Source organism: Oncorhynchus gorbuscha, unplaced genomic scaffold, assembly GCF_021184085.1.
Source record: "Oncorhynchus gorbuscha isolate QuinsamMale2020 ecotype Even-year unplaced genomic scaffold, OgorEven_v1.0 Un_scaffold_454, whole genome shotgun sequence".
NCBI classification, from domain to species: Eukaryota; Metazoa; Chordata; class Actinopteri; order Salmoniformes; family Salmonidae; genus Oncorhynchus; species Oncorhynchus gorbuscha.
Window position 1 is genome coordinate 515,526 of NW_025745294.1, and position 25,402 is coordinate 540,927.

The 25,402-nt window shown below is 49.2% G+C and overlaps 1 protein-coding gene across 1 annotated transcript in view; it reads right to left on the reverse strand.

Moving 5' to 3' along the window:
• The window catches only part of LOC124018253 (tubulin-specific chaperone D-like), a 162,905-nt gene that overhangs the window by 78,206 nt on the left and 59,297 nt on the right, over positions 1-25,402 (reverse strand). The window contains 1 exon segment of the mRNA XM_046333519.1: positions 9,448-9,604. Coding sequence (XP_046189475.1) covers positions 9,448-9,604 — 157 coding nt within the window.

Genomic DNA, 25,402 nt, shown 5'->3' on the forward strand with positions numbered 1-25,402 from the left:
ACTAACCCTGACTAACTCTCTGTTCTCTGTCCCTGGACCCTAACCCTGACTAACTCTCTGTTCTCTGTCCCTGGACCCTAACCCTGACTAACTCTCTGTTCTCTGTCCCTGGACCCTAACCCTGACTAACTCTCTGTTCTCTGTCCCTGGACCCTAACCCTGACTAACTCTCTTCTCTCTGTCACTGGACACTAACCCTGACTAACTCTCTGTTCTCTGTCCCTGGACCCTAACCCTGACTAACTCTCTGTTCTCTGTCCCTGGACCCTAACCCTGACTAACTCTCTGTTCTCTGTCCCTGGACCCTAACCCTGACTAACTCTCTGTTCTCTGTCCCTGGACCCTAACCCTGACTAACTCTCTGTTCTCTGTCCCTGGACCCTAACCCTGACTAAATCTCTTCTCTCTGTCACTGGACACTAACCCTGACTAACTCTCTGTTCTCTGTCCCTGGACCCTAACCCTGACTAACTCTCTTCTCTCTGTCACTGGACACTAACCCTGACTAACTCAGTGTGTGTGTGTGTGTGTGTGTGTGTGTGTGTGTGTGTGTGTGTGTGTGTGTGTGTGTGTGTGTGTGTGTGTGTGTGTGTGTGTGTGTGTGTGTGTGTGTGTGTGTGTGTGTGTGTGTGTGTGTGTGTGTGTGTGTGTGTGTGTATATGCCACATTAAAGTAGAGTAAAAATGTCAAGAGGCTTTTATGAATCTGGAGCAGGACTGAGCTTGCCTGATCCCCGGTACCAAACAGCCACCGAAACCAACCACGCCAGGCGAAACTTGGCAAGGCTGGCTGCAGGGAGCGGGAGGCTGGTGTGGGAGGGGGAGGGGGGTTAAAACTGACACTGCAGAGGCACAGGGTCCCACAGGCCCAAACATGTCCATGGAGGGAGGGAGGGAGGGAGGGAGGGAGGGAGGGAGGGAGGGAGGGAGGGAGGGAGGGAGGGAGGGAGGGAGGGAGGGAGGGAGGGAGGGAGGGAGGGGGAGGGAGGGAGGGAGGGAGGGGCAGGGCGCGTAAATGAACGTCAACTTCTCTGCAGACACAGGCAGGACAGGTGTGGAGTCGTGCACAGCTAAGAGGTACACCTGAGACTTGAACCTGCACAAACAGACACCTGAGACCTGAACCTGCACACACACACAGAGACACCTGACTGACAAGCAAGCCCCTCCACTCATCACTTCCTCCTCTCATCACCCTCTCCTCAGCACGGCCAGAAACAACCCACTCATCCACAGTAACATGAACACAACACCTCCAGTCACCTTAAGGAGCGTCTGCCTGCCTGTCTGAAATGCATTAAGCCCGGACAGTGATCCAAACCAAACCAGTTCGACACGTCGTATGGCTTAACAGCCAGAGGAAGATGGTTTCATCATGCTGAGGTGTAGATGAGGAGCAGCAGAGATAGAGGCTTGTAGTCGACACGTCGTATGGCTTAACAGCCAGAGGAAGATGGTTTCATCATGCTGAGGTGTAGATGAGGAGCAGCAGAGATAGAGGCTTGTAGTCGACACGTCGTATGGCTTAACAGCCAGAGGAAGATGGTTTCATCATGCTGAGGTGTAGATGAGGAGCAGCAGAGATAGAGGCTTGTAGTCGACACATCGTATGGCTTAACAGCCAGAGGAAGATGGTTTCATCATGCTGAGGTGTAGATGAGGAGCAGCAGAGATAGAGGCTTGTAGTCGACACGTCGTATGGCTTAACAGCCAGAGGAAGATGGTTTCATCATGCTGAGGTGTGGATGAGGAGCAGCAGCGGCTTGCGATAACGACCCCAGTACATACGATGCCGTTGTTACTGGGGACTACGACCCCAGTACATATGATACTGTTGTTACTGGGGAGTATGATAACGACCCCAGTATATATGATACTGTTGTTACTGGGGAGTATGATAACGACCCCAGTACACATGATACTGTTGTTACTGGGAACTACGACCCCAGTACATATGATACTGTTGTTACTGGGAACTACGACCCCAGTACATATGATACTGTTGTTACTGGGGAGTATGATAACGACCCCAGTACATATGATACTGTTGTTACTGGGAACTACGATAACGACCCCAGTACATACGATACTGTTACTGGGAACTACAATAACGACCCCAATACATACGATACTGTTACTGGGAACTACGATAACGACCCCAGTACATACGATACTGTTACTGGGAACTACGATAACGACCCCAGTACATACGATACTGTTACTGGGAACTACGATAACGACCGCAATACATATGATACTGTTACTGGGAACTACGATAACGACCCCAGTACATACGATACCGTTGTTACTGGGGAGTATGATAACGACCCCAGTACATATGATACTGTTACTGGGAACTACGATAACGACCCCACTACATGCGATACCGTTGTTACTGGGAACTACGATAACGACCCCAGTACATACGATACCGTTGTTACTGGGAACTACGATAACGACCCCAGTACATACGATACCGTTGTTACTGGGGAGTATGATAACGACCCCAGTACATACGATACTGTTGTTACTGGGGAGTATGATAACGACCCCAGTACATATGATACTGTTGTTACTGGGGAGTATGATAACGACCCCAGTACATATGATACTGTTGTTACTGGGGAGTATGATAACGACCCCAGTACATACGATACTGTTGTTACTGGGGACTACGACCCCAGTACATATGATACTGTTGTTACTGGGGACTACGACCCCAGTACACATGATACTGTTGTTACTGGGGACTACGACCCCAGTACATATGATACTGTTGTTACTGGGGAGTATGATAACGACCCCAGTACATATGATACTGTTGTTACTGGGGAGTATGATAACGACCCCAGTACATATGATACTGTTGTTACTGGGGAGTATGATAACGACCCCAGTACATACGATACTGTTGTTACTGGGGACTACGACCCCAGTACATATGATACTGTTGTTACTGGGGACTACGACCCCAGTACACATGATACTGTTGTTACTGGGAACTACGACCCCAGTACATATGATACTGTTGTTACTGGGGAGTATGATAACGACCCCAGTACATATGATACTGTTGTTACATTTACATTTACATTTAAGTCATTTAGCAGACGCTCTTATCCAGAGTTACTGGGGAGTATGATAACGACCCCAGTACATATGATACTGTTGTTACTGGGGAGTATGATAACGACCCCAGTACATATGATACTGTTGTTACTGGGGAGTATGATAACGACCCCAGTACATATGATACTGTTGTTACTGGGGAGTATGATAACGACCCCAGTACATATGATACTGTTGTTACTGGGGAGTATGATAACGACCCCAGTACATATAATACTGTTGTTACTGGGGAGTATGATAACGACCCCAGTACATACGATGCCGTTGTTACTGGGAACTACGACCCCAGTACATATGATACTGTTGTTACTGGGGAGTATGATAACGACCCCAGTACATATAATACTGTTGTTACTGGGGAGTATGATAACGACCCCAGTACATATGATACTGTTGTTACTGGGGAGTATGATAACGACCCCAGTACATATGATACTCTTGTTACTGGGGAGTATGATAACGACCCCAGTACATATAATACTGTTGTTACTGGGGAGTATGATAACGACCCCAGTACATATGATACTGTTGTTACTGGGGAGTATGATAACGACCCCAGTACATATGATACTGTTGTTACTGGGGAGTATGATAACGACCCCAGCACATATGATACTGTTGTTACTGGGGAGTATGATAACGACCCCAGCACATATGATACTGTTGTTACTGGGGAGTATGATAACGACCCCAGCACATATGATACTGTTGTTACTGGGGAGTATGATAACGACCCCAGCACATATGATACTGTTGTTACTGGGGAGTATGATAACGACCCCAGCACATATGATACTGTTGTTACTGGGGAGTATGATACCGACCCCAGCACATATGATACTGTTGTTACTGGGGAGTATGATACCGACCCCAGTACATATGATACTGTTGTTACTGGGGAGTATGATAACGACCCCAGTACATATGATACTGTTGTTACTGGGGAGTATGATAACGACCCCAGTACATATGATACTGTTGTTACTGGGGAGTATGATAACGACCCCAGTACATATGATACTGTTGTTACTGGGGAGTATGATAACGATCCCAGTACATATGATACTGTTGTTACTGGGGAGTATGATAACGACCCCAGTACATATGATACTGTTGTTACTGGGGAGTATGATAACGACCCCAGTACATATGATACTGTTGTTACTGGGGAGTATGATAACGACCCCAGTACATATGATACTGTAGTTACTGGGGATTATGATAACGACCCCAGTACATATGATACTGTTGTTACTGGGAACTACGACCCCAGTACATACGATACCGTTGTTACTGGGGGAGTATGATAACGACCCCAGTACATACGATACTGTTGTTACTGGGGATTATGATAACGACCCCAGTACATATGATACTGTAGTTACTGGGGATTATGATAACGACCCCAGTACATATGATACTGTTGTTACTGGGAACTACGACCCCAGTACATACGATACCGTTGTTACTGGGGAGTATGATAATGACCCCAGTACATACGATACTGTTGTTACTGGGGATTATGATAACGAACCCAGTACATATGATACTCTTGTTACTGGGGAGTATGATAACGACCCCAGTACATATAATACTGTTGTTACTGGGGAGTATGATAACGACCCCAGTACATATGATACTGTTGTTACTGGGGAGTATGATAACGACCCCAGTACATATGATACTGTTGTTACTGGGGAGTATGATAACGACCCCAGCACATATGATACTGTTGTTACTGGGGAGTATGATAACGACCCCAGCACATATGATACTGTTGTTACTGGGGAGTATGATAACGACCCCAGCACATATGATACTGTTGTTACTGGGGAGTATGATAACGACCCCAGCACATATGATACTGTTGTTACTGGGGAGTATGATAACGACCCCAGCACATATGATACTGTTGTTACTGGGGAGTATGATAACGACCCCAGCACATATGATACTGTTGTTACTGGGGAGTATGATAACGACCCCAGTACATATGATACTGTTGTTACTGGGGAGTATGATAACGACCCCAGTACATATGATACTGTTGTTACTGGGGAGTATGATAACGACCCCAGTACATATGATACTGTTGTTACTGGGGAGTATGATAACGACCCCAGTACATATGATACTGTTGTTACTGGGGAGTATGATAACGACCCCAGTACATATGATATTGTTGTTACTGGGGAGTATGATAACGATCCCAGTACATATGATACTGTTGTTACTGGGGAGTATGATAACGACCCCAGTACATATGATACTGTTGTTACTGGGAACTACGACCCCAGTACATACGATACCGTTGTTACTGGGGAGTATGATAACGACCCCAGTACATACGATACTGTTGTTACTGGGGAGTGGGAACTATGACCCCAGTACATATGATACTGTTGTTACTGGGGATTATGATAACGACCCCAGTACATACGATACTGTTGTTACTGGGGAGTGGGAACTATGACCCCAGTACATATGATACTGTTGTTACTGGGGAGTAGGAGTTCATACAACGTATTCTGAGATCAGTTAAAAATGCGTATTCGTTGAGGTTACAGTTTTATTATTGAACTGTGATTTAAACCAGAAAGTATTTATAAGAGAGATAGATTGAGGATAATCAGACAAAGAGAGATAATGGGAGTTAGAGGGGGGGGGGCAGCTAACAGAAAGACAGAAGAACTGGTTTGAGGCCGTGAATAACAACTTACAGCTCTGTCGTACTGCTGATATGAAAACAGCAGGGGTCCTCGTTTATAAAATGGTGTGTACACTTGTTTCCCAAAACACCAGGGGTCCTCCTTTATAAAACAGTGTGTAGGCTTATTTCCCAAAACACCAGAGGTCCTCGTTTATAAAACAGTGTGTAGGCTTATTTCCCAAAACACCAGGGGTCCTCGTTTATAAAACAGTGTGTAGGCTCATTTCCCAAAACACCAGGGGTCCTCGTTTATAAAACAGTGTGTACGCTCGTTTCCCAAAACACCAGGGGTCCTCGTTTATAAAACAGTGTGTAGGCTCGTTTCCCAAAACACCAGGGGTCCTCGTTTATAAAACAGTGTGTACGCTCGTTTCCCAAAACACCAGGGGTCCTTGATTATAAAACAGTGTGTAGGCTCGTTTCTCAAAACACCAGGGGTCCTCGTTTATAAAACAGTGTGTAGGCTCGTTTCCCAAAACACCAGGGGTCCTCGTTTATAAAACAGTGTGTAGGCTCGTTTCCCAAAACACCAGAGGTCCTCGTTTATGAAACAGTGTGTAGGCTCGTTTTCCAAAACACCAGGGGTCCTCGTTTATAAAACAGTGTGTACGCTCGTTTCCCAAAACACCAGTGCGCCAGTTTTCACGCAAAAGTTGGCATTTATAAAAAAGTGCTTATCCTCCTGTATATTTTGGACCGTGCATACACACTGGACCGTGCATACACACTGGACCGTGCATACACACTGGACCGTGCATACACACTGTTTTGTAGTGGGTGAAGTATCGCATAGCAAGAAGGCAGTAGTGGCCTAGTAGCCTAGTAGCCAAATAGCCTTGTAGCCTAGTAGCCAAATAGCCTTGTAGCCTAGTAGCCAAATAGCCTTGTAGCCTTGTAGCCTAGTAGCCAAATAGCCTTGTAGCCCAGTAGCCTTGTAGCCTTGTAGCCTAGTAGCCAAATAGCCTTGTAGCCTAGTAGGCTAGTAGGCTAGTAGCCTTGTAGCCTAGTAGCCTTGTAGCCAAATAGCCTTGTAGCCAAATAGCCTTGTAGCCTAGTAGCCTAGTAGCCTTGTAGCCTAGTAGCCTAGTAGCCTTGTAGCCAAATAGCCTTGTAGCCTAGTAGCCTAGTAGCCTTGTAGCCTAGTAGCCTAGTAGCCTAGTAGCCTAGTAGCCTTGTAGCCAAATAGCCTTGTAGCCTTGTAGCCTTGTAGCCAAATAGCCTTGTAGCCTAGTAGCCAAATAGCCTTGTAGCCAAATAGCCTTGTAGCCTTGTAGCCTAGTAGCCAAATAGCCTTGTAGCCTAGTAGCCTTGTAGCCTAGTAGCCTTGTAGCCTAGTAGCCTAGTAGCCTAGTAGCCTAGTAGCCTTGTAGCCTAGTAGCCAAATAGCCTTGTAGCCTAGTAGCCTTGTAGCCTAGTAGCCTAGTAGCCTAGTAGCCTAGTAGCCTTGTAGCCTAGTAGCCTTGTGTAGATGGGGACATGAGACAACGCTCTTTTTCACAACAACAAAAAAGTGATAAGAGACAGAAATCAACAACTAAAAATTGCATCCTAAAACAAACAGGGAGCTACACTGAGATGACAAAACATTAAGAACACCTTCCTAATATTGAGTTGCACCCCCCTTTTGCCCTCAGAACAGCCTCAATGTGTTGGGACATGGACTCTACAAGGTGTTGAAAGCGTTCCACAAGGATGCTGGCCCATGTTGACTCTACAAGGTGTTGAAAGCGTTCCACAAGGATGCTGGCCCATGTTGACTCTACAAGGTGTTGAAAGTGTTCCACAGGGATGCTGGCCCATGTTGACTCTACAAGGTGTTGAAAGTGTTCCACAAGGATGCTGGCCCATGTTGACTCTACAAAGTGTTGAAAGTGCTCCACAGGGATGCTGGGCCATGTTGACTCTACAAGGTGTTGAAAGTGTTCCACAGGGATGCTGGCCCACGTTGACTCTACAAGGTGTTGAAAGCGTTCCACAAGGATGCTGGCCCATGTTGACTCTACAAGGTGTTGAAAGCGTTCCACAGGGATGCTGGCCCATGTTGACTCTACAAGGTGTTGAAAGCGTTCCACGAGGATGCTGGCCCATGTTGACTCTACAAGGTGTTGAAAGCGTTCCACAGGGATGCTGGCCCATGTTGACTCTACAAGGTGTTGAAAGGGTTCCACAGGGATGCTGGCCCATGTTGACTCTACAAGGTGTTGAAAGCGTTCCACAGGGATGCTGGCCCATGTTGACTCTACAAGGTGTTGAAAGCTTTCCACAGGGATACTGGCCCATGTTGACTCTACGAGGTGTTGGAAGCGTTCACAGGGATGCTGGCCCATGTTGACTCCAATGCTTCCCACAGTTGTGTCCAGTTGGCTGGATGTCCTTTGGGTGGTGGACCAGTCTTGATACACACAGGAAAACTGTTGAGCGTGAAAAACCCAGCAGCGTTGCAGTTCTTGACACAAACCGGTGCACCTGGCACCTACTATCACACCCCGTTCAAAGTCACTTAAATATGTTGTCTTGCCCTCTGAATGGCAACACAGACACAATCCATGTCTCATTTGTCTCAAGGCTTAAAAATCCTCCTTTAACCTGGTTTAATCAGCGCTAAGGCCTGTGGTGTATTCTGCTGTGATACTAAAGGCCTGTGGTCTATTCTGCTGTGATACTAAAGGCCTGTGGTCTATTCAGCTGTGATACTAAAGGCCTGTGGTCTATTCAGCTGTGATACTAAAGGCCTGTGGTCTATTCAGCTGTGATACTAAAGGCCTGTGGTCTATTCAGCTGTGATACTAAAGGCCTGTGGTCTATTCAGCTGTGATACTAAAGGCCTGTGGTCTATTCAGCTGTGATACTAAAGGCCTGTGGTCTATTCAGCTGTGATACTAAAGGCCTGTGGCCTGTTCAACTGTGATACTAAAGGCCTGTGGTCTATTCAGCTGTGATACTAAAGGCCTGTGGTCTATTCAGCTGTGATACTAAAGGCCTGTGGTCTATTCAGCTGTGATAAAGGCCTGTGGTCTATTCAGGTCATGGTATCTCTATATAGCTGTCATCTCTCTGTCCACAGCCGTCAACAACTGGGATGCTTTATCTTTACTTGACTAACCTCAATGTAGTGACTGTTATTTATGCTGCTGTCAACTACTAAGGACAATTGTAATGAGATGTTGAAGTGAAGTGTGTTTGTTGGACTATACCCGGCCGGGGCAGCAGGTAGTCTAGTGGGCCAGTAACCGAAAGGTTGGTGGATTGAATCCCCGAGCTGACAAGGTAAAACTCTGTCGTTCTGGCCCCGAACAAGGCAGTTAAGCCCCTTGTTCCTAGACCGTCAATGTAAATAAGAATTTGTTATTAACTGACCTGCCTAGTTAAATGAAGGTGAAATAAAACATGTATTTTAAAAATTGAAACATTCTGTAATCTAAAAGCCCATGTTTAACCTTCTCTATTATTAGGGCAGAATCCTACCTTGAGATGCGCAAGTTTTCACACAAATCTTAAATTGACATCAATTTACTAACTGAACTGAGCGAATTCAAAACGTAATTGACCCCGACCGGGGTCAGAGAGACAGAGGAGGAGGAGGATGATGAAGAAGTAGAGGAGTGTTACCAGGCGATCTGCGTGACGAAGGGCTTCAGCTCAGTGGGTTCGTAGGCCCTGGCAAAGGCCCAGCAGACGTAGCAGGCCGCATCTCGTACGTTAGAACCAACGCTACACGCTCCTCTCTTTTCATCATAGACCAAGGCCTTCAGGATCAGAGGCACCACTGGAGGGAGAGAGAGACAGAAGGGAGATAGAGACAGAAGGGGGAGGGAGAGAGAGAGACAGAAGGGAGAGAGAGAGAGAGAGAGAGAGAGAGAGAGAGAGAGAGAGAGAGAGAGAGAGAAGGGATAGAGAGAGAGACAGAAGGGAGAGAGAGAGAGACAGAAGAGCGAGCGAGAGAGCGAGCGAGAGAGAGAAGGGAGAAGAGAGAGCGAGAGAGAGAGCGAGAGAGAGAGAGGAGAGAAAAGGGGGAGGGAGAGAGAGAGAGAGAGAGAGAGAGAGAGAGAGAGAGAGAGAGAGAGGGGAGAAGGGAGAGAGAGAGGGAGAGAGAGAGAGACAAATGAGTAGTCGACAGACAAAGATAACATCTTAAACAGTTCAGAAGTAGTTTATAGTCAGTTCAATAGAACTTCATATGTCGGTCATTAATAAAGTGATATATTACTCTGTGTGATTGTCGTTTTGGTGTAAATGACACACAGCTGTACTACAATGCATTATTACTGTTTCACTAAATCCATTAGTCCAATCACATCATAGGCTTATCCATCTCCCCTGACAACAGTTGTATCACCATGGCAGCTTGTAGTTCATGTGGGATTCTAAAGTCATGCCACCTATCAGATCCTCTTCCTGTCCTCGCCTCATTGGCCCTGGCCTCTGTGGTTCACTCTAATACAAGACACTCAGAGACTGGTGGGGTTAACGGTGTCGCTGTGAATCAACACCTCTCACATCTTTTATACTGCCAAGAGAAAACCCCTTTCATCCTCTTAACCACTGTGGTGGAATGAGCAGCTTCCACTCCTATGACTGTGCCCTCATCCCTCCACCTCTCTGCCCTCATCCCTCTACCCTCTCTACCCTCTCTACCCTCGTCTCTCTGCCTGTCCACCTGTGGTGTAATGAGCAGCTTCCACTCCTATGACTGTGCCCTCATCCCTCCACCTCTCTGCCCTCATCCCTCCACCTCTCTGCCCTCATCCCTCCACCTCTCTGCCCTCATCCCTCCACCTCTCTGCCCTCATCCCTCCACCTCTCTGCCCTCATCCGTCCACCTCTCTGCCCTCATCCGTCCACCTCTCTGCCCTCATCCGTCCACCTCTCTGCCCTCATCCGTCCACCTCTCTGCCCTCTCTACCCTGGTCGCTCTGCCTGTCCACCTGTGGTGGAATGAGCAGCTTCCACTCCTATGACTGTGTACGGCATCTGACCAAGGCAAAACTTGTTGAAATTACATCATCTCAACTAATTTTGCCCACATTTTACACAATCTGATTCAAACTACCTGAGAAGTGACAGCTGATAACAGCCGTGTGTAAACTACCTCGGGCCGAAATCACATTCAACAGAGTCCAACTCTGCGTGTTTATAACACCGTGTTTATAACAACTAAATGTAATGAGAATCCATTGTTGTGTTCGCTATGAGGCGGCAGGTAGTCTAGTGGTTAGAGTGTAGAGGCGGCAGGGTAGACTAGTGGTTAGAGTGTAGGGGCGGCATGTAGCCTAGTGGTTAGAGTGTAGGGGCGGCAGGGTAGACTAGTGGTTAGAGTGGAGGGGCGGCAGGTAGCCTAGTGGTTAGAGTGTAGGGGCGGCAGGTAGCCTAATGGTTAGAGTGGAGGGGCGGCAGGTAGCCTAGTGGTTAGAGTGTAGGGGCGGCAGGTAGCCTAATGGTTAGAGTGTAGGGGCGGCAGGTAGTCTAGTGGTTAGAGTGTAGGGGCGGCAGGTAGCCTAGTGGTTAGAGTGTAGATGTGGCAGGTAGCCTAATGGTTAGAGTGTAGGGGCGGCAGGTAGCCTAGTGGTTAGAGTGTAGGGGCGGCAGGTAGTCTAGTGGTTAGTGTAGGGGCGGCAGGTAGCCTAGTGGTTAGAGTGTAGGGGCGGCAGGTAGCCTAGTGGTTAGAGTGGAGGGGCGGCAGGTAGCCTAGTGGTTAGAGTGTAGTGGCGGCAGGGTAGCCTAGTGGTTAGAGTGTAGGGGCGGCAGGTAGCCTAGTGGTTAGAGTGTAGGGGTGGCAGGTAGCCTAGTGGTTAGAGTGTAGGGGCGGCAGGTAGTCTAGTGGTTAGAGTGTAGGGGCGGCAGGTAGCCTAGTGGTTAGAGTGTAGGGGCGGCAGGTAGCCTAGTGGTTAGAGTGGAGGGGCGGCAGGTAGCCTAGTGGTTAGAGTGTAGTGGCGGCAGGTAGCCTAGTGGTTAGAGTGTAGTGGCGGCAGGGTAGCCTAGTGGTTAGAGTGTAGGGGCGGCAGGTAGCCTAGTGGTTAGAGTGTAGGGGTGGCAGGTAGCCTAGTGGTTAGAGTGTAGGGGCGGCAGGTAGTCTAGTGGTTAGAGTGTAGGGGCGGCAGGTAGCCTAGTGGTTAGAGTGGAGGGGCGGCAGGTAGCCTAGTGGTTAGAGTGTAGGGGCGGCAGGTAGCCTAGTGGTTAGAGTGTAGAGGCGGCAGGTAGCCTAATGGTTAGAGTGTAGTGGCGGCAGGGTAGCCTAGTGGTTAGAGTGTAGGGGCGGCAGGTAGCCTAGTGGTTAGAGTGTAGGGGCGGCAGGGTAGCCTAGTGGTTAGAGTGTAGGGGTGGCAGGTAGTCTAGTGGTTAGAGTGTAGGGGCGGCAGGTAGCCTAGTGGTTAGAGTGTAGGGGTGGCAGGTAGCCTAGTGGTTAGAGTGTAGGGGCGGCAGGGTAGACTAGTGGTTAGAGTGTAAGGGCGGCAGGTAGTCTAGTGGTTAGAGTGTAGGGGCGGCAGGTAGTCTAGTGGTTAGAGTGTAGGGGCGGCAGGTAGCCTAGTGGTTAGAGTGTAGGGGCGGCAGGTAGCCTAGTGGTTAGAGTGTAGGGGTGGCAGGTAGCCTAGTGGTTAGAGTGTAGGGGTGGCAGGTAGCCTAGTGGTTAGAGTGTAGGGGTGGCAGGTAGCCTAGTGGTTAGAGTGTAGGGGTGGCAGGTAGCCTAGTGGTTAGAGTGTAGGGGCGGCAGGTAGTCTAGTGGTTAGAGTGTAGGGGCGGCAGGTAGTCTAGTGGTTAGAGTGTAGGGGTGGCAGGTAGCCTAGTGGTTAGAGTGTAGGGGAGGCAGGTAGCCTAGTGGTTAGAGTGTAGGGGCGGCAGGTAGCCTAGTGGTTAGAGTGCAGGGGCGGCAGGGTAGACTAGTGGTTAGAGTGTAGGGGCGGCAGGTAGCCTAGTGGTTAGAGTGTAGGGGTGGCAGGTAGCCTAGTGGTTAGAGTGTAGTGGCGGCAGGGTAGCCTAGTGGTTAGAGTGTAGAGGTGGCAGGTAGACTAGTGGTTAGAGTGTAGGGGCGGCAGGTAGACTAGTGGTTAGAGTGTAGGGGCGGCAGGTAGCCTAGTGGTTAGAGTGTAGGGGCGGGCAGGTAGTCTAGTGGTTAGAGTGTAGGGGCGGCAGAAGGTTGCTAGTTCAAACCCCCGAGCTGACAAGGTACAAATCTGTCGTTCTGCCCCTGAACAAGGCAGTAACCCACTGTTCCTAGGCCGTCATTGAAAATAAGAATTTGTTCTTAACCGACTTGCCTGGTTAAATAAAGGTTAAATTAAAAAATATGTTTAAATGTACATACAGTGCATTCAGAAAGTATTCAGACCCCTTGACTTTTACCACATTTTGTTAAGTTACAGCCTTATTTTAAAATGGATTAAATAGTCCCCCCCCCTCATCAATCTACACACAATACCCCATAATGATAACGCAAAAACAAGATTTTCAACATTTTAGCTAATTAATTAAATAAAAATGAAATATTACATTTACACAAGTATTCAGACCCTTTACTCTGTACTTTGTTGAAGCACCTTTGGCAGCGATTACAGCCTCGAGTCTTCTTGGGTATGACGCTACAAGCTTGGCACACCTGTATTTGGGGAGTTTCTCCCATTCTGCTCTGCAGATCCTCCCAAACCCTCAGGTTGAATGGGGAGCATCGCTGCACAGCTATTTTCAGGTCCCTCCAGAGATGTTAGATCAGGTTCAAGTCCGGGCTCTGGCTGGGTCACTCAAGGACATTCAGAGACTTGTCCCGAAGCCACTCCTGCGATGTCTTGGCTATGTGCTTAGGTTTGTTGTCCTGTTAGAAGGTGAACATTCACTGTACCTTCACAGACCACTGTACCACTCAGAGCCCAGGTAGACAGGGATAAAGACCACTGTACCTTTCTGAAAGCACTGTATTCTGATAAAGAATGAAGCTAGACTCATTCCTTCAGTTTCCCAGTTACAGGGATAAAGACCACTGTACCACTCAGTACCCAGGTAGACAGGGATAAAGACCACTGTACCACTCAGTACCCAGGTAGACAGGGATAAAGACCACTGTACTACTCAGACAGGGATAAAGACCACTGTACCACTCAGTACCCAGGTAGACAGGGATAAAGACCACTGTACTACTCAGACAGGGATAAAGACCACTGTACTACTCAGAACCCAGGTAGACAGGGATAAAGACCACTGTACCACTCAGAACCCAGGTAGACAGGGATAGAGACCACTGCACCACTCAGAACCCAGGTAGACAGGGATAGAGACCACTGTACCACTCAGAACCCAGGTAGACAGGGATAAAGACCACTGTACCACTCAGAACCCAGGTAGACAGGTTTAAAGACCACTGCACCACTCAGAACCCAGGTAGACAGGTTTAAAGACCACCGTACCATTCACAACACAGGTAGACCGGTAGACAGGGAAACAGGTAGACAGGGAAACAGGGAAACAGGTAGACAGGTAGACAGGGAAACAGGTAGACAGGGAAACAGGTAGACAGGGAAACAGGGAAACAGGTAGACAGGTAGACAGGGAAACAGGTAGACAGGGAAACAGGTAGACAGGGAAACAGGGAAACAGGTAGACAGGTAGACAGGGAAACAGGTAGACAGGGAAACAGGTAGACAGGTAGACAGGTAGACAGGGAAACAGGTAGACCGGTAGACAGGGAAACAGGTAGACAGGTAGACAGGTAGACAGGGAAACAGGGAAACAGGTAGACAGGGAAACAGGTAGACAGGTAGACAGGGAAACAGGTAGACAGGTAGACAGGTAGACAGGTAGACAGGTAGACAGGTAGACAGGTAGACAGGGAAACAGGGAAACAGGGAAACAGGTAGACAGGTAGACAGGTAGACAGGGAAACAGGTAAACAGGTAGACAGGGAAACAGGTAGACAGGTAGACAGGTAGACAGGTAGACAGGTAAACAGGTAGACAGGTAGACAGGTAGACAGGTAGACAGGTAGACAGGTAGACAGGTAGACAGGTAAAATGTATTTAAATATGTATTATTGGAACTGGCAGCTGAACTGATCAACACTAAATAGACACATCTTTGACTGTACATGTTAACTCCAGACTTAATGCACAACGTGTATTTTCTGTCAGTTTATCCACTCACTAGCAGCATTGCTTGGAGTAGGAACGAGGAAGACAGACGTGCTTCTAATTTGACTAACATGACGCAGTTGGCTCCCGGCCCGTACGTTGTCATTCTAACTCCAGCGTGTACGGGCTCGTTCACACGTGTAAAAAAAAAAATACTAAAATAAACTGTGTTTGATTTGGGCTTTAAAACTAGATAAACTAAGATAAAGTTTGAGGTCATTCTTTTTCAATGTTGACACTGGACATTAAAAGGACTGGCGCTGTCATTCAGTGACTGGTAGAGGTCAACGCCACAGCCAACAACACCCTTATTTGCCTGAATGCAAAATGACCTTTTCCCATTATTGCCTCGGGATGTTGTGGGAACTTCTGTAAAAACACTTTGCTCAATTCATGATCGCGTATTTAAGAGAAGTATGTCTCAGGAGAGAGAGAGAGAGAGAGAGAGAGAGACGGGGAGGGAGAGAGAGACGGGGAGGGAGAAGGAGACGGGGAGGGAGAGAGAGACAAGGAGGGAGAGAGAGACGGGGAGGGAAAGAGAGACGGGGAGGGAGAGAGACGGGGAGGGAGAGAGACGGGGAGGGAGAGAGAGAGAGAGAGAGACGGGGAGAGAGAGAGACGGGGAGGGAGAGAGAGGAGAGAGAGAGAGAGAGAGAGAGAGAGAGAGAGAGAGAGAGAGAGAGAGACGGGGAGGGAGAGAGAGAGAGAGAGAGGCGAGAGAGCGAGAGAGAGCGAGAGAGACCGAGAGAGAGAGACGGGGAGAGAGCGAGAGAGACGGGGAGAGAGCGAGAGAGACGGGGAGAGAGCGAGAGAGACGGGGAGAGAGCGAGAGAGACGGGGAGAGAGCGAGAGAGACGGGGAGAGAGCGAGAGAGCGAGACGGGGAGAGAGCGAGAGAGCGAGACGGGGAGAGAGCGAGAGAGAGAGACGGGGAGAGAGCGAGAGAGCGAGACGGGGAGAGAGCGAGAGAGAGAGACGGGGAGAGAGAGAGACGGGGAGAGAGAGAGAGAGACGGGGAGAGAGAGAGACGGGGAGAGAGAGAGAGAGAGACGGGGAGAGAGACGGGGAGGGAGAGAGAGAGACGGGGAGGGAGAGAGAGAGAGACGGGGAGGGAGAGAGAGAGAGACGGGGAGGGAGAGAGAGAGAGACGGGGAGGGAGAGAGAGAGAGAGAGAGACGGGGAGAGAGAGAGAGCGAGAGAGAGAGACGGGGAGAGCGAGAGAGCGAGAGAGAGACGGGGAGAGAGAGAGACGGGGAGAGAGAGAGACGGGGAGAGAGAGAGAGACGGGGAGAGAGAGAGAGACGGGGAGAGAGAGAGAGAGAGAGAGAGAGAGAGAGAGAGAGGGAGAGAGAGAGGGGGAGGGAGAGAGAGAGAGAGAGAGAGAGACTGGGAGGGAGAGAGAGAGAGAGACTGGGAGGGAGAGAGAGAGAGAGACGGGGAGGGAGAGAGAGAGAGAGACGGGGAGGGAGAGAGAGAGAGAGACGGGGAGGGAGAGAGAGAGAGAGACGGGGAGGGAGAGAGAGAGACGGGGAGGGAGAGAGAGGGAGAGAGAGAGAGACGGGGAGAGAGAGAGAGACGGGGAGAGAGAGAGAGACGGGGAGGGAGAGAGAGAGAGAGACGGGGAGGGAGAGAGAGAGAGAGACGGGGAGGGAGAGAGAGAGAGAGACGGCGAGAGAGAGAGAGAGAGGGCGAGAGAGCGAGAGAGAGAGAGGGCGAGAGAGAGAGGGCGAGAGAGAGAGGGCGAGAGAGAGGGCGAGAGAGAGAGAGAGGGCGAGAGAGAGAGAGAGACGGGAGGGAGAGAGAGAGACGGGGAGGGAGAGAGAGAGAGAGACGGGGAGGGAGAGAGAGAGAGACGGGGAGGGAGAGAGAGAGAGACGGGGAGAGAGAGAGAGAGAGACGGGGAGAGAGAGAGAGAGAGACGGGGAGAGAGAGAGAGAGAGAGACGGGGAGAGAGAGAGAGAGAGACGGGGAGGGAGAGAGAGAGAGAGACGGGGAGAGAGAGAGAGAGAGACGGGGAGGGAGAGAGAGAGAGAGAGACGGGGAGGGAGAGACGGGGAGGGAGAGAGAGAGAGAGAGAGACGGGGAGGGAGAGACGGGGAGGGAGAGAGAGAGAGAGACGGGGAAAGAGAGAGAGACGGGGAGGGAGAGAGAGAGAGAGACGGGGAGGGAGAGAGAGAGAGAGACGGGGAGGGAGAGAGAGAGAGAGACGGGGAGGGAGAGAGAGAGAGAGAGACGGGGAGGGAGAGAGAGAGAGAGAGACGGGGAGGGAGAGAGAGAGAGAGAGAGACGGGGAGGGAGAGAGAGAGAGAGAGACGGGGAGGGAGAGAGAGAGAGAGAGACGGTGAGGGAGAGAGAGAGAGAGACGGTGAGGGAGAGAGAGAGAGACGGGGAGGGAGAGAGAGAGAGAGAGAGACGGGGGAGGGAGAGAGAGAGAGAGAGAGACGGGGAGGGAGAGAGAGAGAGAGAGACGGGGAGGGAGAGAGAGAGAGAGAGAGACGGGGAGGGAGAGAGAGAGAGAGAGACGGGGGAGGGAGAGAGACGGGAAGAGAGAGAGAGACGGGGGGGGGAGAGAGAGACGGGGAGGGAGAGAGAGAGACGGGGAGGGAGAGAGAGACGGGGAGGGAGAGAGAGAGACGGGGAGGGAGAGAGAGAGACGGGGAGGGAGAGAGAGAGAGAGCCACGGGGAGGGAGAGAGAAAGAGAGACGGGGAGGGAGAGAGAGAGAGACGGGGAGGGAGAGAGAGACGGGGAGAGAGAGAGACACGGGGAGAGAGAGAGAGAGACACGGGGAGGGAGAGGGAGAGAGAGAGAGAGACACGGGGAGGGAGAGAGAGAGAGACGGGGAGGGAGAGGGAGAGAGAGAGAGAGACACGGGGAGAGAGAGAGAGAGAGACACGGGGAGGGAGAGAGAGAGAGAGACACGGGGAGAGAGAGAGAGAGACACGGGGAGGGAGAGAGAGAGACACGGGAGGGAGAGAGAGAGACACGGGAGGGAGAGAGAGAGACACGGGAGGGAGAGAGAGAGACACGGGAGGGAGAGAGAGAGACACGGGGAGGGAGAGAGACAGACACGGGGAGGGAGAGAGAGAGGGAGAGAGAGAGACACGGGGAGGGAGAGAGAGAGAGAGAGACACGGGGAGAGAGAGAGAGACACGGGGAGAGAGAGAGAGAGAGAGAGACACGGGGAGGGAGAGAGAGAGAGACACGGGGAGAGAGAGAGAGAGAGAGACACGGGGAGAGAGAGAGAGAGAGAGAGAGACACGGGGAGAGAGAGAGAGAGAGAGACACGGGGAGAGAGAGAGAGAGACACGGGGAGAGAGAGAGAGAGACACGGGGAGGGAGAGAGAGAGACACGGGGAGGGAGAGAGAGAGACACAGGGAGGGAGAGAGAGAGACACGGGGAGGGAGAGAGAGAGACACGGGGAGGGGGAGAGAGAGACACACGGGGAGGGAGAGAGAGAGACACGGGGAGGGAGAGAGAGAGACACGGGGAGGGAGAGAGAGAGACACGGGGAGGGAGAGAGAGAGACACGGGGAGGGAGAGAGAGGGAGGGAGGGAGAGGAGAGGGAGAGAGAGAGAGAGGGAGAGGGAGAGAGACACGGGGAGGGAGAGAGAGAGAGAAAGAGAGAGGGAGAGAGAGAGGGAGAGGGAGAGAGAGAGACACGGGGAGGGAGAGAGAGAGAGACACGGGGAGGGAGAGAGAGAGACACGGGGAGGGAGAGAGAGAGACACGGGGAGGGAGAGAGAGAGACACGGGGAGGGAGAGAGAGACACAGGGAGGGAGAGAGAGACACGGGAGGGAAAGAGAGAGAGGGAGAGAGCGAGAGAGAGGGAGAGAGAGAGAAAGAGAGATAGACAGGGAGACAGAGAGAGAGAGAAAACTAACGGTCTCTGTCTTTCTCCTATCATGTAAATGGTGTCTCGGGGCCTGACTAATATTCAGCTAGGATGGATGTTGCCTGAGGGCCCGACTGTTTCTGTTGGAGGCCACGCTCCCTCAGGGCTCTACTGCTGCTGGAGACCACGCCCACTCAGGGCCCTACTGCTACTGTTGGGATAAAGTAGGCTCCGCCCCCTAGGTAAACTAGTCCAAGGTAACAGGACAGGTAAGACCTCACAGACAGGAAGTCAGATCAACACTCACCACAGACCAGGCAGCAGAGCACACACACATTTGGGACACTTCTGGAGACACGGTCGCAGAACCACTGGCCGATGCTCCCACACTCTGGAACGGGCGTCCTCACAAACAGAGCAGGTAAGACTGCTTTCTCACTACCTAACCACCACGGGTTTAACCGCTCAAGAGAAACGGCAGTTGGCGAACGCCATCATGACAAGCCGTTATTTATTTTCTGCATATCCAGCTGAATGGTATCTTGTTACCGGTCTGTGGTTCAGTGTGTGGGGGGGGTTTACATGTGAAGCGGAGTCTACAGGTGTATTTTAGGGCGAGGTGAGGCACCTGTTAGGCCACCTGTTACCTGTGTGTTGTAATAACCTACTGCCTGCATGGTACTGACGGACAGACCCACAAACACACCTGACCCCGACCTCAACAGTCAACACTGGCTTGTTATGTCTGAGACAGAGGATCACAGCACATGTAACTGATCACAACATGTTGTTGGTTAGATTAACCAGGTGTTTACTAAGAACACCTGGCAAGATAGGAAGGAGAGGGTTTGAGTTGGGAAAACATAAGAAAACAGACTTGTTTCTGTGAGGGTCTTTGTGTCTGGTAGACGGAGTGTTGGCTCTGTTTCTGTGAGGGTCTTTGTGTCTGGTAGACGGAGTGGTGGCTCTGTTTCTGTGAGGGTCTTTGTGTCTGGTAGACGGAGTGGTGGCTCTGTTTCTGTGAGGGTCTTTGTGTCTGGTAGACGGAGTGTTGGCTCTGTTTCTGTGAGGGTCTTTGTGTCTGGTAGACGGAGTGGTGGCTCTGTTTCTGTGAGGGTCTTTGTGTCTGGTAGACGGAGTGGTGGCTCTGTTTCTGTGAGGGTCTTTGTGTCTGGTAGACGGAGTGTTGGCTCTGTTTCTGTGAGGGTCTTTGTGTCTGGTAGACGGAGTGGTGGCTCTGTTTCTGTGAGGGTCTTTGTGTCTGGTAGACAGAGTGGTGGCTCTGTTCCAGGTAATGATAGCAAGATATTACAACCAACAAGGTTTTGCAACCGATTTCTCTTCTTGAGAAGGGAGTGGCGTTGCGTTCTGCACCACACCTGAGCAGGAACCTGAGAGACGACTTCTTGCGACAGCGTGTGACGGAACGGTTCACTCTCTTTAGGCGGAGCCCTGAACCGTGTGTGTGTGTGTGTGTGTGTGTGTGTATATCCTAACCTGAAGATAGGGCCTCAGGTGACAGCTCTTTCTGAAAGGAGAACATCTGATTTGTTATAACCTCGTTAAACTGACACGGTTCTCATTTGAATACCAGTTCCAATTTAGATGTGTATGAACGTTTACCACACACACACACACACACACACACACACACACACACACACACACACACACACACACACACACACACACACACACACACACACACACACACACACACACACACACACACACACACACACACACACACACACACACACACACACACACACACACACACACACAGTTTTTCCCTGTAAGTAAGTCCCTGACTCCTGAGTAACAGTCTCTCCGGGAAGCCCATGCTGTCTGTCAGAAGGCCAGTCACACTCTCTCTACAAGGTTGATGTGGTGTGATGAGCTCATCAGATAAGGAGCTGTGTCTGAGCCTAGCTGACTAGCCTGCTGTAGTAGTGCCGTGCCCGTGTGCCCAGAGCCACGTATCACTGCATCCCGCGGCAGCACAGGTGTAGTCATGGGAAACAGGTGCCTTTCGGTTCCCACGCCTTCAGGCAGGCAGTTTAGTGAGGGAGAGAGAGACAGAGAGAGAGAAGCGTGTCGCTACATGCCCTCCAGGTCTACTAGACAGGGTGAGGTCTACCTACTGATCTCCTGCTCTGCCTACCTGCCTGGATGATGCCTACTGATCTCCTGCTCTGCCTACCTGCCTGGATGATGCCAACTGATCTCCTGCTCTGCCTACCTGCCTGGATGATGCCAACTGATCTCCTGCTCTGCCTACCTGCCTGGATGATGCCTACTGATCTCCTGCTCTGCCTACCTGCCTGGATGATGCCTACTGATCTCCTGCTCTGCCTACCTGCCTGGATGATGCCTACTGATCTCCTGCTCTGCCTACCTGCCTGGATGATGCCAACTGATCTCCTGCTCTGCCTACCTGCCTGGATGATGCCTACTGATCTCCTGCTCTGCCTACCTGCCTGGATGATGCCAACTGATCTCCTGCTCTGCCTACCTGCCTGGATGATGCCTACTGATCTCCTGCTCTGCTTACCTGCCTGGATGATGCCCAGTCTAGCGACTCTCCTGCCTACATGATGCCTAGTCTAGCGACTCTCCTGCCTACATGATGCCTAGTCCAGCGACTCTCCTGCCTACATGATGCCCAGTCTAGCGACTCTCCTGCCTACATGATGCCTAGTCCAGCGACTCTCCTGCCTACATGATGCCCAGTCTAGCGACTCTCCTGCCTACATGATGCCTAGTCCAGCGACTCTCCTGCCTACATGATGCCCAGTCTAGCGACTCTCCTGCCTACATGATGCCTAGTCCAGCGACTCTCCTGCCTACATGATGCCCAGTCTAGCGACTCTCCTGCCTACATGATGCCTAGTCCAGCGACTCTCCTGCCTACATGATGCCCAGTCTAGCGACTCTCCTGCCTACATGATGCCCAGTCTAGCGACTCTCCTGCCTACATGATGCCCAGTCTAGCGACTCTCCTGCCTACATGATGCCCAGTCTAGCGACTCTCCTGCATACCTAGACAGATACAGGATAGATAGATATACAGGAGAGAGAGACACACAACCATCCATACCTACTATAGGACATGAGTCTAGGCGTGATGGGGTCTACCTATATAGAGACACAACCAGCCACCCATGACAGTGATGGTCTATGTAGAGACATAACCAGCCACCCATGACAGTGATGGTCTATGTAGAGACATAACCAGCCACCCATGACAGTGATGGTCTATGTAGAGAGACATAACCAGCCACCCATGACAGTGATGGTCTATGTAGAGAGACATAACCAGCTACCCATGACAGTGATGGTCTATGTAGAGTCATAACCAGCCACCCATGACAGTGATGGTCTATGTAGAGACATAACCAGCCACCCATGACAGTGAAGGTCTATGTAGAGAGACATAACCAGCCACCCATGACAGTGATGGTCTATGTAGAGACATAACCAGCCACCCATGACAGTGATGGTCTATGTAGACACATAACCAATAACATGCAGGTGGTTTACATACTGTGAAAGCTGGACAGTTGTTCCAAACATTCAGAGCAACTGTTGGTGAAATAGGTTATCCTGAGGGCCTCCACACACACACACACACACACACACACACACACACACACACACACACACACACACACACACACACACACACACACACACACACACACACACACACACACACACACACACACACACACACACACACACACACACACACACACGTCCATCTGGCCCCAGTTTGACTCAGGTAACACTCCTCATGTACATACTAGGACGCTTGGCTTGATCCATGTGTGTATGTATACGTGTGGACTGGACTATATGCCCTGAGGGTGCAGAGTCCTTAGGGAGGGGACTTCTTTCTTTGGCCTGAGCAGATAAAGACAGACAGAGAGGAGAGGTCAGTGTAAACTAGTCCAACTACTCTCCTCCTCTAGCTGAACCAGTTGAACTGGACTAGTAGCCATGTTAATCCTACTCAGTAAAACGCAGGGAGAGAATGTGCTGTTAACACAAAACCTCCAACAAAAAGGTCCTAAAACACCCGTCTACCCTGACAGTTCCTTAAAGATCATTAATGAAAAGGTCCTAAAACACCCGTCTACCCTGACAGTTCCTTAAAGATCATTAATGAAAAGGTCCTAAAACACCCATCTACCCTGACAGTTCCTTAAAGATCATTAATGAAAAGGTCCTAAAACACCAATCTACCCTGACAGTTCCTTAAAGATCATTAATGAAAAGGTCCTAAAACACCCATCTACCCTGACAGTTCCTTAAAGATCATTAATGAAAAGGTCCTAAAACACCCATCTACCCTGACAGTTCCTTAAAGATCATTAATGAAAAGGTCCTAAAACACCCGTCTACCCTGACAGTTCCTTAAAGATCATTAATGAAAAGGTCCTAAAACACCCATCTACCCTGACAGTTCCTTAAAGATCATTAATGAAAAGGTCCTAAAACACCCATCTACCCTGACAGTTCCTTAAAGATCATTAATGAAAAGGTCCTAAAACACCCGTCTACCCTGACAGTTCCTTAAAGATCATTAATGAAAAGGTCCTAAAACACCCATCTACCCTGACAGTTCCTTAAAGATCATTAATGAAAAGGTCCTAAAACACCCATCTACCCTGACAGTTCCTTAAAGATCATTAATGAAAAGGTCCTAAAACACCCATCTACCCTGACAGTTCCTTAAAGATCATTAATGAAAAGGTCCTAAAACACCCATCTACCCTGACAGTTCCTTAAAGATCATTAATGAAAAGGTCCTAAAACACCCATCTACCCTGACAGTTCCTTAAAGATCATTAATGAAAAGGTCCTAAAACACCCATCTACCCTGACAGTTCCTTAAAGATCAATAATGAAAAGGTCCTAAAACACCCATCTACCCTGACAGTTCCTTAAAGATCATTAATGAAAAGGTCCTAAAACACCCATCTACCCTGACAGTTCCTTAAAGATCATTAATGAAAAGGTCCTAAAACACCCATCTACCCTGACAGTTCCTTAAAGATCATTAATGAAAAGGTCCTAAAACACCCGTCTACCCTGACAGTTCCTTAAAGATCATTAATGAAAAGGTCCTAAAACACCCGTCTACCCTGACATTTACTTAAATATCATTAATGAAAAGGTCCTAAAACACCCGTCTACCCTGACAGTTCCTTAAAGACCATTAATGAAAAGGTCCTAAAACACCCATCTACCCTGACAGTTCCTTAAAGATCATTAATGAAAAGGTCCTAAAACACCCATCTACCCTGACAGTTCCTTAAAGATCATTAATGAAAAGGTCCTAAAACACCCATCTACCCTGACAGTTCCTTAAAGATCATTAATGAAAAGGTCCTAAAACACCCGTCTACCCTGACAGTTCCTTAAAGATCATTAATGAAAAGGTCCTAAAACACCCATCTACCCTGACAGTTCCTTAAAGATCATTAATGAAAAGGTCCTAAAACACCCATCTACCCTGACAGTTCCTTAAAGATCATTAATGAAAAGGTCCTAAAACACCCGTCTACCCTGACAGTTCCTTAAAGATCATTAATGAAAAGGTCCTAAAACACCCATCTACCCTGACAGTTCCTTAAAGATCATTAATGAAAAGGTCCTAAAACACCCATCTACCCTGACAGTTCCTTAAAGATCATTAATGAAAAGGTCCTAAAACACCCATCTACCCTGACAGTTCCTTAAAGATCATTAATGAAAAGGTCCTAAAACACCCATCTACCCTGACAGTTCCTTAAAGATCATTAATGAAAAGGTCCTAAAACACCCATCTACCCTGACAGTTCCTTAAAGATCATTAATGAAAAGGTCCTAAAACACCCATCTACCCTGACAGTTCCTTAAAGATCAATAATGAAAAGGTCCTAAAACACCCATCTACCCTGACAGTTCCTTAAAGATCATTAATGAAAAGGTCCTAAAACACCCATCTACCCTGACAGTTCCTTAAAGATCATTAATGAAAAGGTCCTAAAACACCCATCTACCCTGACAGTTCCTTAAAGATCATTAATGAAAAGGTCCTAAAACACCCGTCTACCCTGACAGTTCCTTAAAGATCATTAATGAAAAGGTCCTAAAACACCCGTCTACCCTGACATTTACTTAAATATCATTAATGAAAAGGTCCTAAAACACCCGTCTACCCTGACAGTTCCTTAAAGACCATTAATGAAAAGGTCCTAAAACACCCATCTACCCTGACAGTTCCTTAAAGATCATTAATGAAAAGGTCCTAAAACACCCATCTACCCTGACAGTTCCTTAAAGATCATTAATGAAAAGGTCCTAAAACACCCATCTACCCTGACAGTTCCTTAAAGATCATTAATGAAAAGGTCCTAAAACACCCATCTACCCTGACAGTTCCTTAAAGATCATTAATGAAAAGGTCCTAAAACACCCATCTACCCTGACAGTTCCTTAAAGATCATTAATGAAAAGGTCCTAAAACACCCATCTACCCTGACAGTTCCTTAAAGATCAATAATGAAAAGGTCCTAAAACACCCATCTACCCTGACAGCTCCTTAAAGATCAATAATGAAAAGGT